Source organism: Corvus moneduloides, chromosome 11, assembly GCF_009650955.1.
Source record: "Corvus moneduloides isolate bCorMon1 chromosome 11, bCorMon1.pri, whole genome shotgun sequence".
Lineage (NCBI taxonomy): Eukaryota > Metazoa > Chordata > Aves > Passeriformes > Corvidae > Corvus > Corvus moneduloides.
Window position 1 is genome coordinate 17,762,651 of NC_045486.1, and position 17,552 is coordinate 17,780,202.

The window sequence follows — 17,552 nt, forward strand, 5'->3', positions numbered from 1 at the left end:
TTACTTTCCAGAAAATATCCCAGTGTTCCCAGGCATGATTAGAGGCAAAAATGCACTTAGTCCTGCCTCTGTGAACTACACGGACTTGCCAGTGTGACAGAGGACGATGCCTGCCAGATTCTAAGAAGAGCAAATTAGCTCATTGGGAATGAGCAGAGAACTTTCCTGCTTGCCTTTGATCTGACAATTATCTTTCAACAAACTGTTGATCCTGTGGGGTTCCAATATTTACTTTTATAAGCCTGATTGTGAAGGGATGCAAATTGTGTCCCTTGTTAATAATAGGTGGCACAGCTTGAGCTCTCAAGAAATTCTGGCAAAAGCAAGTTACTTAAATACTCCACTGCCAGCTCCTCATTTTTTTCCATGAGAACTAATAGCTTGAGGGGTGTCTGCTGACAGAAAACTCAGACAAATGGAGAGCTGGGAAGCAGCACCCTCGCCTTGTCAGGTCTTTTGAGGTGATAATTAGCATTTTGGTGACGTGCCAGAAAGGACAGACAAGCAGCATGGAAAGCGAGCACAACACTCTGGCCAGTGCATCCTGTCTGGGTAGGCAGCCAAACAGCGAGCAGCTCCCAGTGCTTTCAGGGACAACAACATTATCACAAGCTCAATGAAAGACGAACGTGAATCACTAATTATGGAGGGTTTTGAGACAATTATTCACAATTGTTTGATTAAAATACAAAAAAAAAAAAAAAAAAAACAAAGCACTGCCTCTTTGAAATTGATTTTCAAAAAGGAAAAAAAAAAGAAAAATCAAGCTTGCTTACAATACCCTTCTTTTAACTAACACATACAAAGGTGGTTTGTGACTTGGCTTGGATCAATCTATCTAGATCAGCAGCTTTGTCTATTCTCAGTTGAAGAAACAGGAGAGTCAAATAACTACCAAAGCTCATTCCTGCCTTCTAACATAGGCACTTGGTACACAGGGCTGTAACAAAACACAATTCACAAAACCACAGAACTTTTATTCAGGTTTCAAGATTTCCTTCATTCACTTGGCATTATACTGGTTCTGCAGCCACTTCCAAGTTTGCAGACAAGATGTAGGATTTACACGGAGCCATTTACTTTTACTAATTTTTTTTCTCTTTACAGTTGTCTTTGCAAAGTTAGTCAGATCCTCATTTTCACTTGCCACAAACTGAGCTCACTTTGGGAGTGGGGAAGGAAGGGACAGGGGTGTACAAAAAAGTATGTCAGCTTTGCAAGGCTCCCAGCAATCTAGATGGCATAACAAAGCCATCCTAATCCTGCTCTGTGTCATCACTTGGCATTAATGACTAACTTGAGCCTTTACAGCAGATTGCAACAGCGTAACATGCTCTAGGATCCCACACCACAATACGGTTGGTTTGTGGAGATGAAGTTATGATGGCAAACTGCTGATTTATTCCCTTGATGAAAGGGGCTCCTGGAATGCAATGAAGGATCTGACTCCCAGGATTTGCCTGATTGGTTGAACATGACTTCCATCCAGGCTATGAAGTAACACTTATTGCAGGATCATTTCAATTTACAGTATTTTTAAAACCATGTATAGTAAATACTTGTTGTTTACTAACAGGCTTTCCAAGCAATTTCTTCAGTTCATACCTTCTAACACTCAAGTGTTTATAAATCTGGAAAACCAGCTTTTTGGAAGTGACAATTCAGCTGTGGTCTGTAACTGGTGCTGTTACTGCTGCTGTCCTTGTCCTGTTACTGCACTCTCACCTGTGCTGCCTCAGCATGACATTTAACAGATCCTCATCCACACAGGGAAGTTTTCTTCCATTTAGCTCATAAGGCAGAAGGAAGCAGAGAAATATCCCTCACCAACAAGTATGGCCACAGCTCCCTCTGCCCTAAGACTAGAGCAATATGCAAGGGCATTGCTCTGCCTCAGGTCATTGGCCAATGCAAGCTCCAGGTGGTGAGGATTCCTGGGGAGTATCTCTACCAGCAAATTCCAAATATCTAAATAGCTAAAAATCTCTCCTGCAAACAGAAACACATCTTTCTTTGATAACTAAAGCACTATAAATCCAATTTCTGCCAAAGCCAGTAGATCCCCTTGCTACCTACCTTAAATAAATCTGTACTATCTCCACTAAAGCAAAAATACCCAAGCCTTCACCATTCATAACCACTCTGCCTGCTGCACAGAAACCTTGAGAATCAACAGAGTTATCAGACCTGTCTGGGCATAAATAATGTAAGCAGCTCCAGGAACTGAGCGGGACCAAGAAGTGCCAGACTGCTATAAGCACAAGAAAATACATGTTCCATTCAAATGTCTTTAATTTCTTAGAATACAGTAAATTTCTGGTTATGCCTACAAGAAAAAGCGTTGAAATAGCTCATATGCTTCCTTCAGACAATACACAAAGATATCCCAACACCCGTCTCATGATTTTCAAGAGACCCACTAATTTTCAAGTGTTTAGGGTTGGCTTTCTACTGCTTATCTCCCTCTTCTGTGCTGCTATTTTTAAAATGCAGTAAGAACAGCAAAAAGTTGCGCCCAGTGGGTGAGGCACAGCACAGACCTAAGCAAAGAAGCTCCACCAGATTCCTGTTACTTCCACCCAGTGCCAGCTCCAGCTCCGTGCACTGACTTGTCTGACCCAACAAGGCAGAAGAGACACCTGGATTGCTCCTGAACTGCAGAGCAGTTGAGTCCTGCACGCACGAGGCAGGCCATGGGTCTGCCAGCAGAGCTGTGAGGAATTGGGGGAATTTCTGCAAATCTCTTAAAGCAGGAGCAATGTCAGTCTACCCAAATGAAGCCTGGCTTGGGAAACCACAAATGCAACTGATAATTCATATCTTTCTCTTGTATTAGATATTGTCTTATAATTAATGGTGTTACCTACACCACTCCAAAGAACTTATTGGTCCAGGGAATATCTTTCTCACAATACAATGCCAGTCAATCATCACACAGCTTAAAAAAGAAATCAGTCAGGTTTTAAAACTTCACTTTAAACATGCCCTATGAGCTTCAATAATATCTTCTCAATATAGTTCCTCCTACTCATCCTACCCTCATCCTTTCATTTAATCTGATCAATGTCACTGCAATCTCAAACCCCTCACACCTTGCTTCCCATCTTGATGAATGTTTTACAAGCTTCAGGTGAAGATACCAAAGTGATGTCAAGCATTTAATGCTCCTGACTTCTATTACTTCAGAGAATTAAATTCATGCTTTAGAGACAGTTTGTGTAAGATGTCTTTGTGATATAAATTTCTTACTAAAAGTTTGTATTTAAATACCACACTAACAGTTCGATTTCCAGACCAAGAAAATTAATTACAGGTTATCAGGAATGTAAATACCTCAAGAAAAAACATGGTAAAAGCTGTGGTCATGTAACTTCAGATATTCAGCTTTATGAATTTGCTTAATAAATCTTACCTGGTGAGAATAGGGACCATGTCTTGTCCACTGCCATGTTCTTTCTCCCATTGCTCAAGCAAAGTAGTGAGCTCAGCCTTGGAGTCCACATGCCCAGATCCTGAAGTCATGGCTTAGCCTAAGGATGGGGTAACAACCAGGAAAAAAAGGGCATAAAAATGAGCAAGAAATCCCACTCTTTCACTATATTCATTGAAATACTCTAAATCAAATATTACAAGTCATTTGAAAGAGGCAAATAATACTCAGCAACAAGGAGTGAGAAGATAAAGTGACAGAACAGTGCTTTCAAAGGTGAAAGTTTCTTTCTGGTCCTTTGCCTGCAGACTAAAGAACACGTGCACCTCTGAACACACGTCCTGACTGGTGCTCCCTAGCCCTGACCAGGCTGGTTGGAATGTACAGCTCACCACAGCTGTGTTCACTGCTGAGCCTTTTAAAAGCTCTACCTCAACTCCATTAACAGACCTGAGTTACCCTTTGTGGTGATTTACTCAAGAACCAACCCAGCCAGGGCAGCAAGACTCTGATCAGTGTTGTTATCCCAGTTTAATGCCCTGCAGCCAGCAGTGGCAGTGCCAACAAACTCCTCGGGTACAGAGTGCCGAGGAGCAGAGGCAGCAGCCCCAGCACTGCAGGCAGTGGGAGCAGCCCCAGGACAGCCGTGGCTGGGAAAGAGACAGGCACCACTTGGTTCAGGGTTTCCAAGAACAGCCAGTAGCTCCAGTAGGAAGGAAGGATGATCACAGGAGGGAGCACTGGAGCAATTACTTCAGATCTATCAGCCTTTACTTGCATGACAGCAGCTGACAGAAGATTTATCTTCCCATCCTCAAAAGTGAGGAACTCCTACAGTACTGAGTGACTTGTTGAAGTACCATTTAATGAAGAGAACTATCACTGTAGGTTCTGTTTAAGCCTTTAAATTTCCAGGTGTCAGCTTTTGTCAATCTGATAAAAACCTACGAGAAATATTAACAGCCTAAACCAGAACAAAATCTATCTCAAAATACTGCTGTGCCCCTAGCTTCCAATCTGACAGACTGTGATTGCTGTGAAGAGTTGTAACTTCTGGAGAAAGGAATACCCAAACCTAATTTATAAATTGACTTTGTACTGGAGGTGAGGGAGGTACACAAAGCAAAACAGATTTCTTCACATCCAAAAACACACAAAGATTTTCAGCATTTCATTAGCCATAACACAGCCAATATCCATCTACCAGGAGATTAAATACCCATTTGTCATAACTGACCCAGAGAAAGAAGTTTTCAAACCATGGTTAAATACAGAAGCATTTAAGACAGTGACATATACATCAACTCCTGAAATACATGCTCAGGAGTCAGTCAAATGACAGACTCTAAAGGCAGCCATAGCATAGATTACATATGCATTTATAACCCAAGTTGTCTCTGAAAAACATCATCATAATTTAACTGTGTGGTGGACACCTCCAACTGGTTTAAAACTTTTCCTCACTCAGGGAATGGATGAACAATCCCACAGTTCTACCTCTGGTCTCATAGGTGCTTCTGAATTTAATGTACTGTGACTGGTCAGTTAAATGGGAAGCATGAAGTTAAGATCACTGGCTGAAGATTAAACTGGCAGAAACTGCACAAAAGTCATCCCCCAAAGACTACAAAAAGATAAAAAACCTGTGACTCCAAGAACACCATTTTGGCAAGTACTGTATGAAATGGGCATATGCTAACAAAAAACTACCTAAGCATGAAGAAAAATGAAGTTTTCTAAATCATAAGTAATTATGATTTTATCTAGGGCATTCATTATTCATTCATTCATCTCAGAACTACATCAGGAAATTCAATGCAAATGCATAAATTGCTTAGGAAGAAACACTACCTAGATGCAGGCAAAAACATAATGAGATTGTACACACACACACACTCCCAAAACACCTTCAAAAAGAAAAACTACTCCAAGCTCATAAAGCTCCATTTCCTTTTTCATTAACTGAACACCACTTGCCAGCAGCACTTCAGAGCTTTTAAATATCACAGAAAAACATTCAGACAAATCCACTCTGGATTTCAGAACACAAGTGCTGTAACAGAATCCACGTTCAACCATTTCAGACATCCCCACCTTCATTCTGTACTCAAGGGATACAGAAAAAAGGGCCCTGTGACCTCAGAGCTTGTACAAGGCCTGTGCAGGCTCTCCTGCAATCTGGAGAACCATTTACTTCCTCTAACAACCCTTACACTGTTCCTGCTGGAAAATAGGAAAGGTCCAGCAATACCTGCAACAGGTCAACAAAGTTCCAGTCAGGAAGGCCACAGGAACTGCTCACAATCCCTCTGGGACACCCTGTGCTATACCAAAACCAAGCAAAAACGGAAAAATCCCAGCTATCCGGAAAACCTGGAGTATTGCCTCAAAAAAGTACATTATTGATCTAAATAACTGGTGCTGAGAGAGAGCTGTTTCCCTGAAATGAAGTTGTAACATAGAAATGCCACCCTTTCTATCGGGACACTGCAACGACAGTGAATGTCTCGCCAAGGCATCTCATCTCTTCTACAGGCTTATCCCTCCCAGTCTATTCAAACAAATACAGCTATTTTAGATGGCACCACAGAAACTCCTACTGTGCTCACTTTTTCAAGAATTCCATCTTAAACCAAAGTGAAGAGCTCTGCAGAGAAGACAAGAATATAAATGATACAAACTAACCTGCAACTGTCAGCAACACACCTGGCCTAATGGAGAGGAAACCTGGGAGAACAGCTCTTTCACTATCTCCCTTGGACAAGTTGCCAAACAAATTCCATCCTAAACTGCTCTCCAAGAACCAGCAGAACCAATCAGATTTAAATTCCCAGGGGGGCAGGGGGGTGTAACTTTTTTCCTCTTAATAAGTTTCAAAAATCATGGCACACTACAGATTTCAGTTTGAACATCTAATAAGATATGGAATGGGATTTTTTTTCCCAAACAGCACTATTACCAAAATATATTTAGAATCAATAGAACTCGTATCAACAAAACATAAAGCACTTACTCAAAGGATTTGACTTTGAAAGACAAATATTTGCAGAGTTAACTACCATGGTGGCCACTGCCACTGAAAACCCACATGTGCCTGTTTCAGCACACCGTGGTTGGTGCACATGATATTGCTTTAATATTAAACACTACCTGGGTATTCTTGTATCACAGCAAAGATTTCACGGGCATTTTACTCTTCTGAGCTTAGATGTAAGAATTTGACAGCAAAGGGAAACCCAAAGAGTATTGGGACACAGATTCCTCAAGGTACTCACATGTTTTTGAAACCTCGGACACTTTAGTGCTTGAGTCACCTTAGTGAGACACCTCTGAACATCGAGGAAATAAAATTCTAGTGACTTCTGACCACAAACCTTGATTCAGTGCCTTGAACAGTTGGAGCAGTTCAGCTCCACCCTTCTGTCCATCAACGCATTGGAGCCTCACATTAACTGCAACACCACTACAGGTCATTCCCTTACTGATGCTGTGCTCAGGGAAAAGATTAGGAGGTTCTGGACACACTGACTTTCCACAGATAAACATTTTAAAGCATGAAACCTCTTAGTGAATATAAATATACTTGTAAAATCTGAAGACCAACAGTTTGGTTATTTGGGAAATGAAGGCGAAAGGCCTAACTTAGCAATTTAAATGGAAAATGAAAGATCCACATAATAAAACCAAAAATCATACCTCAAGCAAAAAAAAAAAAAAAAAACTCCTGAAAACCACAATTTTAATCAACTTTGTAGGAGGATTGCACATTTAAATTAATGTACACATTAGATTAACAGACAAAAATTACAAGAGGATTTGTAATTCCACATTCACAGGGGCAACTCAAATTCTAATAACTGCACTTTGGGCCAACTTAAATAGTCAAGTTTTACACTGCTCCCAAACATGATTCTAAGTATGCCTGAGGACACAAAGTAGAGGAGAAGACTAATGTAACACCACTAGCAAGTTGGAATCTAGCTAAATGCCCAGCAAAGCTGAGCAGTACATCTGTAGGTTCTTTCATACTTATGTTTAAATACAAAAAATTCCTTACTTTAGGAAAAAAATAAAATTCTCCCTCTCCTCACAAATATCCTTTAAAGAGATGAGGCACCTGACAGCTATTTGTCTAAACCTGTTGAGCCTGAAATAACCACGTGGAAGTTAAAGTACCACAAACTGTCAACACTGAAGTTCACTTGTGGAAATAATATACGACCAAGGAACAAAAGCCTCACAATCTCTGGAGCACAAAAACGTGGTATGGTGTCCTACACTGAGGGAAGCCTTCATTTGTTCAACTTCCCTGTTTAACAGAGCTCCAAATAGGCTGTTATATTGAACACATCCCTAATGTTGCTTTTAAGTATTTATTTAAAAACTCGGTGGTTTTTTTGGGTAGCTTTTTGTTTTGTTTTTGTTTTTTTTAATTAAGGCATTTTAAGGACAGAGAAAACCACAAGGTTATTCAGTCTCCAGGAATTTCTCCTTTTACAAAACAAACTTGTAACTACGTTCTGATCTGGCAGGAGAAGCCCAAAAAACAGGAACAAACTTCTGCTGTCTACAAAATAAGGGGTAAAAAAAAAACCAAAAAAAACGCTCCGTTTCAACACCAATTCCTCTTCGCGCGGCTGGAAGGGGAAACACGCGGGCCGCACCTCCCGGGGGCGGGGGCGGCCGATGACAGCTCCCCCGGGGTCCCGCACCGCCCGGCTCGGCGGGACGCACGGGTGGCCCCATCGTTTAAAGGTCGGCAGAGACCAGAGTAGGGGACGCGAAGAACCAGAAAGCCTCCCGACCGAGCGGGCCCAGCGCAGGAGGAAGAGCCCGGCGGAGGGGGCGGGCCGGGCGCGGCGGCGCAGGCCCGGTGCCGCCGGGGGGGACGGGACGGGCCGGGGGGGGACAGGACAGGCCGGGCCCGGCCCGCCGGGCCCCCCGCCCTGAAGGCGCCCCCTAGCGCGGGGGCGGACCCGCCGCCGACCCCGCGCCCCTGAGGCGCCCCCCCCACCCCGCGCCGCTACCCCTGCCCGGCGCGGAGGCCGCGGCCGCCAACCGGCCCGGCCCGGCGAGGCTCCGGGGAAGCGGCGGCGGCGCGTCCCGCCCGCCCCAGCCCCCGTTACCTGCACGCTGCCCCGCGGTGCCGCCGCCGCCCCCGGCCCCTGCTGCCGGCCCCGCGCACCCCGCGGCGGCCGCGATCGCTGTGGAGGGCGCACACTTTTTTGCGTCACCGCGCTGCGTCACGGCGCGCGCCTCACGGCCGTGAGGGAGCGGGGCGGGGGCCACGCGCTCGGTCGGCCTGCCGGGAAAGGGAGTTCGCGCGGGGCGCATGCGTTCTTCCGGACGCTGCTGCCGCGGGGAGTGCTGGGAACTGTAGTTCCTGGGTCGCGCCGCCATTGCCCAGCGCGGCGGGTCTGGGCGGAGGGGTCGGCGCTCTACGTGGCGTTCTCCAGGGAGAGGGGCGAGGCTGTTGGTCCGCGGCACGGTGTTGCACGGAGGAGCCGCCGAGCAGCAGCTGCTGGCCCCGATACCCGCGAGTCCGCCCCGATAGCAGCATGTTTCTGGGCACGCCGCCATCCGCCCTCCAGTCCCACGGCGGGACCATCACCAGCTGCGGCTGCCCTTCCTTTCTCAAGGCTGAAGGTTGTTCACTGTGTTGTTCACCTGTTAGGTGACCTCCAGCTGGACAGCGAGGTGTTTCAGAAGGAGGGCAGCTTGCAGGAGAGCTCGGATGCCGAGCACGCCGACTCCTACTCCTGAGTTATTCCTCTCCTTATCTCCAACACAGGAACAACGTCCTGGCTCCTTCACACTTAAACGAGGGCTGATTTTCGCAGCTGTAGCTAAACCCCGCAGCAGAACTGAACACCCACCTCCACCTCTGCTCCGAGCCACGACAAAGGAGGAAGAGGAGACTCAGGCTCCCCTGGGTGTCTCAGGAAAACTCCTCTTCCCACGTTCCCACCCTTCCTACAGGTGCTCATGATGAGCTCTGGAGAGCTCATCCACTCGCCAGTCCTTCCCGCTGTCCTTCCAGGAGAAGTTATGCACCTGCATGCGATGAGAGTCTGTGTGGAAAGAAACCCTTCAGCACTGCATCGCCCCATCCCTGTGTGCCTTCCACATGCAAAGTCTTCTGTTCCTCTGGGATTGTTTTTCTTTGTCTGTTGGTTCCACAGTGGGAATATTCCTACTCCTGTGTGCTTTTACAGTGGTAATGAACTGTTATTCTGTACGGTCCCTGGTGTATCAAGTTACACATGGAGAAGATCCACGTGGTCTCAGCAAAGTTACCATTTCTGAGGACAAGGAAGATCTGGAAAAGTACACTCCTCAGCCAGGCCCTCATGGCTGGTTGGAGCATCAAAAGAAACAGACCTGCCTGCAGCATTATTACCCAGGGAAGATCATCACGTCCACAGCTGCACCTTCTTCTCCCCCTGCAAGGCATCTGGGAGCCTCGAGGCAGCCATGGGCTGTTCAGGAGGAGTTGCAGAGGTGAGCATTCCCACCCCTCATCCCCAAGTTCAAAGGGCTGAGAGAAAAATTAAGGTTTCCAGTTCCTGCCATATCTATGGTGCACTGGAGACAGGGTCTCTTCTCAGGGAAAGTGGTGTTCAGTTCCCAGTTCACCTGAACAGGTGAGGAGGCTCGGAGCCTGCTGCTCATTGCCAGAGCCTGGCAGGCTGCTGGCACAGGGCACAGCTACAGCCTCTCTCTGGCTCTGCCACAGCCTCCTCTACAAGCTGTCCAAAATGCTCAGGCCTCCAGCTCCTGCATTTCCAGACCCTGGAGATATTTGGGAAGGATTCACTCTAACATTCTTGTTTCCCACAGGGCAGGTGAGAGTCCTACTGGCTCACCTGTCGGGAACAAGACAGCATGGAAGCAATGAAATCCCAGTTTGTGCTGCTGTGCTCTAGTAATTGCCCAGGTACTGGCAGAAGCTTTTCTCGTAGAAGAATAAATATGAATAAAAAATAAGTAAATAAGGGGAAAGAGAGTCCTCCCTCTCAAGGAAAAGCTTCACAAGCACCATTCCTATCTAAGATGCCCCACAGTGTCCACATTAATCCACTTTCTTGTACTGCAACTGCATAAATCCCTGCCCCAGGCAGTGTTTGCACAGGTAGAGATTCTGCTACCACACTTACAACGTTTGACTGTCAATCTTGATTAACTCCAGCATAATGAGTGCAACAGTGAGAATCCTGCAGCACTGGATTTAGTGAGTAAGCCCCCACCCTCACAACAACACTTCACCTGAATGATGCAATCGAAGAAAAAACCCCGCAAAACAAATGCAAAATATGGCCGTGGATTGCAGAGCAATAAAAACAAGAGGCCAGCAGTGAGCTGGCACCACTCGCCCTGTGGGATCTTGTAGCTGAGAGAGAGGCCTGTAGTGTGCAAGGAAGGGAAGGTTATCTCTGCATGTTCACCTCCATGGGCTCCCCAGCCAGAAGAACAACATATTCCACAGGATGGTCAACTGATAGTAATAAGGGTTTATGGCTGAATCACGGTTGGAGGTTCCTTGAAACAAGTAACCATTTCTCTATTGCTGTCACATCCCAGATCACCTCTCAATACTGTGGTTTACCAGGAGAAGATAAAGCCATTTCATGGGGCCCTCATAAACTTCTAGACTGAAGGACAGTTAGTTGTGGGATCAGAGGAGGAACAGTACTGGTAGGAGAAGCCAGGAAGACATAAACTGTGTTTCCAAAGGATGCCTTGAGTACAGCTAGGGGTGGAAGCATGTGTCTGCGATGCTTCATCTTTCACAGCTGCTGACAAAGGCAGAGAGCCACAGACCCGGGCTCCAGGCAGCAGCTTCACCTTCTGCCTGATAGACCTTTGCTCTGAGAATGAGAAAAAGGTCATTATCAGAAAGCTCACAACATTCAGAGCCTCCTCACCACAGCTGCCCTACGAGGAGAGGAAGGATTCTTGAGGCTTTGAGAAGTGTTAATTGCTCACCTTGACCTGCAACACAGATCTACAGTGATAAAGTTTGTGGACTTCCTACACTCAACTTTTCATTAATTGCCCCATCCTCTTGTGGGACTCAGTTTGCTTGTCACCCTGTTTCTCCCTGCAGTTGAGCTCCTATTGAAGGGCAGTGTGACAGAGGTTACTGACCGAGCAGTACCAGCCTCTGCAGCATAATTGTGCTGCATGACTCATAGCAGGTGAGTAGTGAGTGAATAGAGTTCAGTCCCTTCCCAGCACTCTGTGTCACACTGCAGCTGCAAATGCACCCAGCAGGATTTCCCAGCAGCATCCAGGGACAGGTACAATGCCGGCACCTGAACCTTTGGGAGGGTCTGAACCTGCGCTGCTCAGCTGCTTGTAAACTGATGAGTGTTTCTTTGCAACGCCCATGCCCCGGGGGACTGCAGGAACCGGGCGGGAGGTCAGACGTCTGGGGAGTTGCACCTGGGAACAGAGCGCGTTTGCCAGGGAAGCAGAGGAGGTCAGCCGGCTGTGCTGCACTTCTCTGCCAAGTGCCTTCCTCCCTTCCACTCTCCTGCGTGCCTCTGGGAATCTGGGGAGTGGGCAGCAGGCACAAAGCCCTACAAAAAGACCTCAGCTCCAGCCTTAGGACCATGTATTGCTCTCCCAGCCTGGATTTGCCCGAATAGTTCAGAAGTGGTTAAATATCTGCAATGATACCCCTCATGCCTAAAGGGCTTTAAACACTGTCTAGACTCCTCCAGAGTCTAGATTGACATGTATCTACCGCTAAATTTTCACGTTGCGCAAAAATATTGCCTGATGGGTTAGATGATGGCCGTGGGTGACCTCCAAGCTGGCAGCCAGCACGCCTCAAATGATTTCCCATTTCTTGCCCACGTCAGAGAGACTGCAGATAACACAGTAGAAAGAAGTACAAAGGAAGAAAAAAAGTACAAAGTGAAGTAAGCAGGGAAAAGCAGTTCAGTGGGATCCCCTCCGCATGGACAGACTGAGCAGAGCAAAGGGGCTGCAGGCATTGCCGCAGGTTACCTGCGATCCAGGTGACCATGGGCAAATGGGGCCGAAATACACGCACTGAGTGCCCTGATAAATGATGTGCGACAAGGGAGTAGTTCAATCACTAGGTGGCACACCGGCATCATCACACCACACCAGCGTCCTCCTGGGAGGAGAGGAAAAAGCTCAAAATAGCCCAAAGCAAAAATTAACAAGCAATCATCCGGGACCGAGGTGCTTAGAGGAGCCATCTGTGTGCTCACACACAGAGAGCAAAAACACCCAACAACTGGAGAGAGATATCAAATGTAACAGGGCAGGCAAAATGTGTTCATTCAATCAAATTCTGCCTATGCTGCTTTGCTGTTTCTGAGTGACAGTGGAAGAGGCAGGGGAGGCCTGCTCATGGATGGAGTGCAAAGAGGAAATGCGTGGAGGGCAGCAGAGGTGGGTGCTGATCCAGGGAATGCAGTTGCGGCCTTTTCTGAGAGTTGTGCCTGCTCTTGTGTGTGGAGAGAGCATTTGGGGATTCTTTCCAGCAGAAAAGGCCAAGCAAAGCTCAAAGAGAAGTTTCTCACTGAGATAAAAAGACAGAGTGGGGAACAGTGACCGCAGGTTGATGGCACCTACTGCATAAGGAGTTCAATGGTGGTTGTTTGTGGGGAGAGGGAAGAGTGATAGGAGAGTGATAGCAACACTTCTGGGGCAGGCTTTTCTCTGGGCTGGAGCTAAAACAGCAACACAAACTAAAACCAGCTAAGGTATTTATGAGGGGCCGGGGAGAGACAAACATCCTGGCAGCAGCTGAGCTACCATTGTGTATTGTCTTACTGGGATAGATCAGTAGAAGCAGTTCACTCTTGAAAGTATCAAGGACTGTACCATGGCAAGCTACACTAACTCTTCCCGACACTCACAGGATCTGCAGGACTTGCCATCAGGCAGGCTGCTCCCCAGTCTCCCAGTGTTTGCCTGGATTCAGCAGTGCAGACACAGGCTCCTCAGCCAGCTCCCCCCGAGCATTTAGCCCAGACTGAAGAGAGAAGCCAGATCTATATCTAGGAACATGGAAATGCAGAAGAATGTCGTTCATCAGCTCAGATACTAATGAGAACATGAGCAGGCAAACAGCTCTCTTCCAAACAGGCTGGTGCCAAAACGCTCCATTCAGACACTCGGTGTGATGCCAAGAGCACATAACTCTGCCTAGCTGAGCATCTGAGTGACAGCACATCTGCGTTTGCAGGCTGAAAGTCAACAAAAAAGTTAAATAGTACAAAGTGATCAATGTTGCATGAAGTATACACTGACAGACACCTCTTGCTTTCCAGCAGCATGGCCCCAAATTCTGACCACGCTGCTGCACTGCTGCTACGGCGGTCTTTGTGTTCAGCTTCTCACACACACCCAGCAACTTCAAGCAGATTTTCATACCTCTCCTTTCTCCCAAATTACTGAAAAGTGGGGTTGTTGATGTGTCCTGTGATATATGAGCTATCCAGGGGTATGAAGCTGTGAAAGGAAAGAGCTTTGGGGAGAGTGGAGTGCACTGATAAACCATGCACGGAGAGTATACGAGGGAGAACATGAGAAATGCAGGGGACAGTTAGTACACAGAAAGTGGCATCATGGTAACAAGACATCATTTCCTGACTAAACTCATTTCTCTAACTGGGAGTGTTAAAAGCTCATTTCAGGCACTAAACAAAATCCCTTGCTAGCTTTTGTGGCTTAACAAGGGTTTTCCTTTTTTTTATCTGATTTGTTACTATAGGAAACAACCAGCAAAGAAAGCTCTTCATACAGAAGGAAGCAAGAAAAGACTATGCACAGCATGCTGTGAAATGCCTGCAAGACACACACTGGGAATACAAACAATTGTTCCTTATGTTTTCCAGCAACAAGGATCTCAGGGATTATTTGTAACAACAGCAGCTTTAAAAAACGAAGACCAAACAGAACCAGGGAAAAGTACATTTTAAGACTACTAGCCTTTTTAAGAGGAGGTTTTGTTTTGTTTCTGTTGGTTTTTTTTTCCTTTTTATCAGGCCTTAAGTGCAGGTTATATATCTGCTCTCCTCATGACTTCTCCTATAGGAGTTAATTAGGTCGAGTGCATTTATGTATCAATTTTTGATGCACATGGAAGCAACAAGCAAAATGATGAAAGTGGGCTATAATGGTGACAGGCACATGTACAAACATGTTAATTCTGTGTTATGAGTTGTTTCATCACAGAGGGATTCCACCAAGAGTCTTAGTAGCAGCTATGTGGTGTTTGTCATATGTAGCTTCTCCTGTATTAGGCAATCCTGATCTTTGGCTTGTCCATGGTGGTGCTTATGGCTCTGGGAGCTCCACAGATATTGACTCCCAGCAGCCACACGTGTGTGGCCCCACTGCAGGTACTGCCCAAACACTGGGACGTGGAGCACTGTAAAGTCTGAACACTTGGCTCTCACATTCAGCCACGCCTAGGAAGAAGCTCTGAAGCTCCCTTAGCAGCATAAAGCATCCAAAAGCATTTGACATGGGGAAATCCCCAGCTGAAATGAGGTGCTGTAAAGCTGGGGGAGTCTGCCCTAAGTTTTCCTCTGCCATGAAATAGTTTATGTCTTTTCACGCAGAAGAAATTACTTCCTCTGGCAACACTGTCTGTGCTGCCCTGACCCTGAACAGCCTGTGCAGCCCCAGAAACATTCTGGGACAGGGGTATTTGAGGGCAGCTTCCTGAAACACTGAGCACCTCCAAGCCCAGGTACCTAGGAATGCAGGTGGGCCTTGGGGCATGATGTTACTGGTGCAGACCCAGATCCCTGACATCGTGGTGACTTGATAAAGTTCTGGTTCTGCTGCTGAACTCAAAGTGCCACATTAAGACAGCAGCACCAGCTCAAGGCTCTTCCCTTCCCTCTTCCACTTGTTCCCTCATGTAGGTAACAGTGTCTTTTCTTCCTTCCGGGAGCTTCATATCCTTAGTGGAGAGGGAATATAGCAAGAATGAAGCTTCATAAATTTTCTTTGCACAAATAAATCAGAAGCACCTGACAATATGGCAGAAGGGAAAGGGAAAAGCACTGATTTTTTAGGAATCAAATTGGGTGCCAACCCACAAAGGAGAAAAATCCCACTGCCTCCCAGGGCACAGCAGGCAGTGTTAGCAACTGCAGGGACATACTCATGGGCTTTATTCTCCAGGGAACCTTGTTTGTGAACATTTAGTTGCATTTATAGGAGTGCAGGGTATTTCATATAGTAGTCTATTCCTTTTGGGATGTAGATAAGTGCTGGATCCTTATCCTTATTCTAAAACCAGCATTGATAAATGATAACTACAGAATTATCTGAATGTCCTCTTCGCTTCCAGGGCTGGGGTTAAGGGCAGCTCAGATGCACAGTAATGGCTGCAAATGACAATAAATGGGTGATGCAAAGCTCTGCATTTCCATTCAGGTTGAACACCAGGCATATGTGTAACACACACCCGACCTAGAGTGGACGAGGTTTCTGAGAAAGACACATTTTTACCACTTCTGGACACAAAGGAACAACAAACTATCAAAATACCAATTTTTCTCAGTGAGCAGTTACAAAAAAGTGGATACCATTCCCAGCCTGGCAGTGCACTTGTTTCACCATATTTCATGGTGCATTTGCAACAACGTGTCTGTATCTACCTGCTGCAATAGGATGGCTAAATTGCAAGAAAAAGCAACTACTTATGAAATAGGGACATTCTGGAGGGATCATTTTGGCATGCACCACTGAAGAATTTTTTTTTTTTCCTGAGATTTTTGTATCTTGCATCTTTTTTCATCAAGTCTTCTCCAGACAAAAAGGATCATTTTCAGTTTTTGGGCATACCAAATCACCACTACAACTGGATAGGATCAACAGGATTTTTCCCTGTATTACCTTATTTCACAGTCTATGTTTGTGTTTAATGTAACATTTGTGTGCTTATCATAATTTCATTACATTTAATGCAGTACCTGGGCAGCACTCTTCAGTGTAGTCTGGGAGGAAAACAATGCTTTAGCCCAAAGAGAAGTTAAAAAGATGGGAGGACATAATGAGAGATATTTATGGCTTTTACAGGCTGTTTCAACAGCAGAACTCACAGGAGATTTTAGCAATAGGGATACAAAGCTTTAAGCCTGGAAGGAAGAAGGAGGCATGTTTAGCCACTCCTCAAGGCTAGGATGCTATTTTCTAGAAATCAGAGTTTTGCACTGTGGCTCAGAGTACCAAGATTTATTTTGCTTTGTCTTTGGATCGTGGGAGTAAAATGCTGGTCTCCTTGAAATATGTGGGATGTTAGTGACTAGGATAATAAAGGCAAGATTTCACCATAGACATTTTGAATTCTCTTCATCCCAGCCTCTCCCAGCAGGCTGGCTGGGATTATTCCCAGCCTGTTTTGTACCAGACAGGTGCATCAGGCCAGATGAGCTCATTGAGACACAGCCTCCTCCCGCTACTTACTGTTAACCACTGTTGCCTTCTCCTGGGCTACAGAAAACTACCATGAGTGAGGAGAGAATCTCCTGGAAGATGGATCCCCAAGGGAGAGCTGCAGGAAACAACGTTGTCTGCTGTGGAAAGTTTTCCAAGCGAGCTGCGGTTACCCACCATCCAGATGGTGAATACTCAGTGTTTGCTTTAGAGCAGCATTTCCAGGTCCAACCATGCAACTCCCCATCTCTCCCTTTCACAAAGGGAAAAGGGAGTGCTGAGGTCTCACGGCTCCCGCTCTTCTGAACTAGTTCCCTCTTTGCCTGGACTTGATCAGCATTACTCTCCCAAGAGCCTTGGAAAATGGGAAAGGAGAGCTAGGCAGGTTCACAAAACCTTTTGTTTTGCTGGACTGGTTGCAGAGACTCCCCACACTTACAAGGAAAAGTTTTTGCTCCAATTCCTGATGCTGCTTTTCTCTCTCGGTCCTCTCTGGATGAACCTTTGCCAAGACTTTAGTGACACATACATTTTGTAGTTGGTGGAGTTGTACCCCTTATCCTGTGCACATAGGAGAATGTGTCACCCTGCAGACACTATCAAATTCCAGAGCTTGTATCTTCCTTCCTAAGGAAACGGTGTCTGGGGCAGGGCAGTTTGCTCAGTTAGGAATAATCCCCAGGAG

General features: G+C 46.1%; 1 protein-coding gene across 2 annotated transcripts in view; it reads right to left on the reverse strand.

Moving 5' to 3' along the window:
• The window catches only part of DCAF1 (DDB1 and CUL4 associated factor 1), a 49,058-nt gene extending 40,460 nt beyond the window's left edge, over positions 1-8,598 (reverse strand). For both annotated transcript variants that reach the window (XR_004242326.1, XM_032120644.1), the window contains exons 1-2: positions 8,557-8,598; positions 3,413-3,530 (exon numbers count right to left, since the gene is read on the reverse strand). Coding sequence is in view for 1 of the 2 variants with exons in the window: in XM_032120644.1 (XP_031976535.1) it covers positions 3,413-3,522 (110 nt within the window). In the remaining variant the exon portion in view is untranslated. The remainder of the gene's footprint in view (positions 1-3,412; positions 3,531-8,556) is intronic.
• Between the last annotated feature and the right edge of the window lie 8,954 nt (positions 8,599-17,552).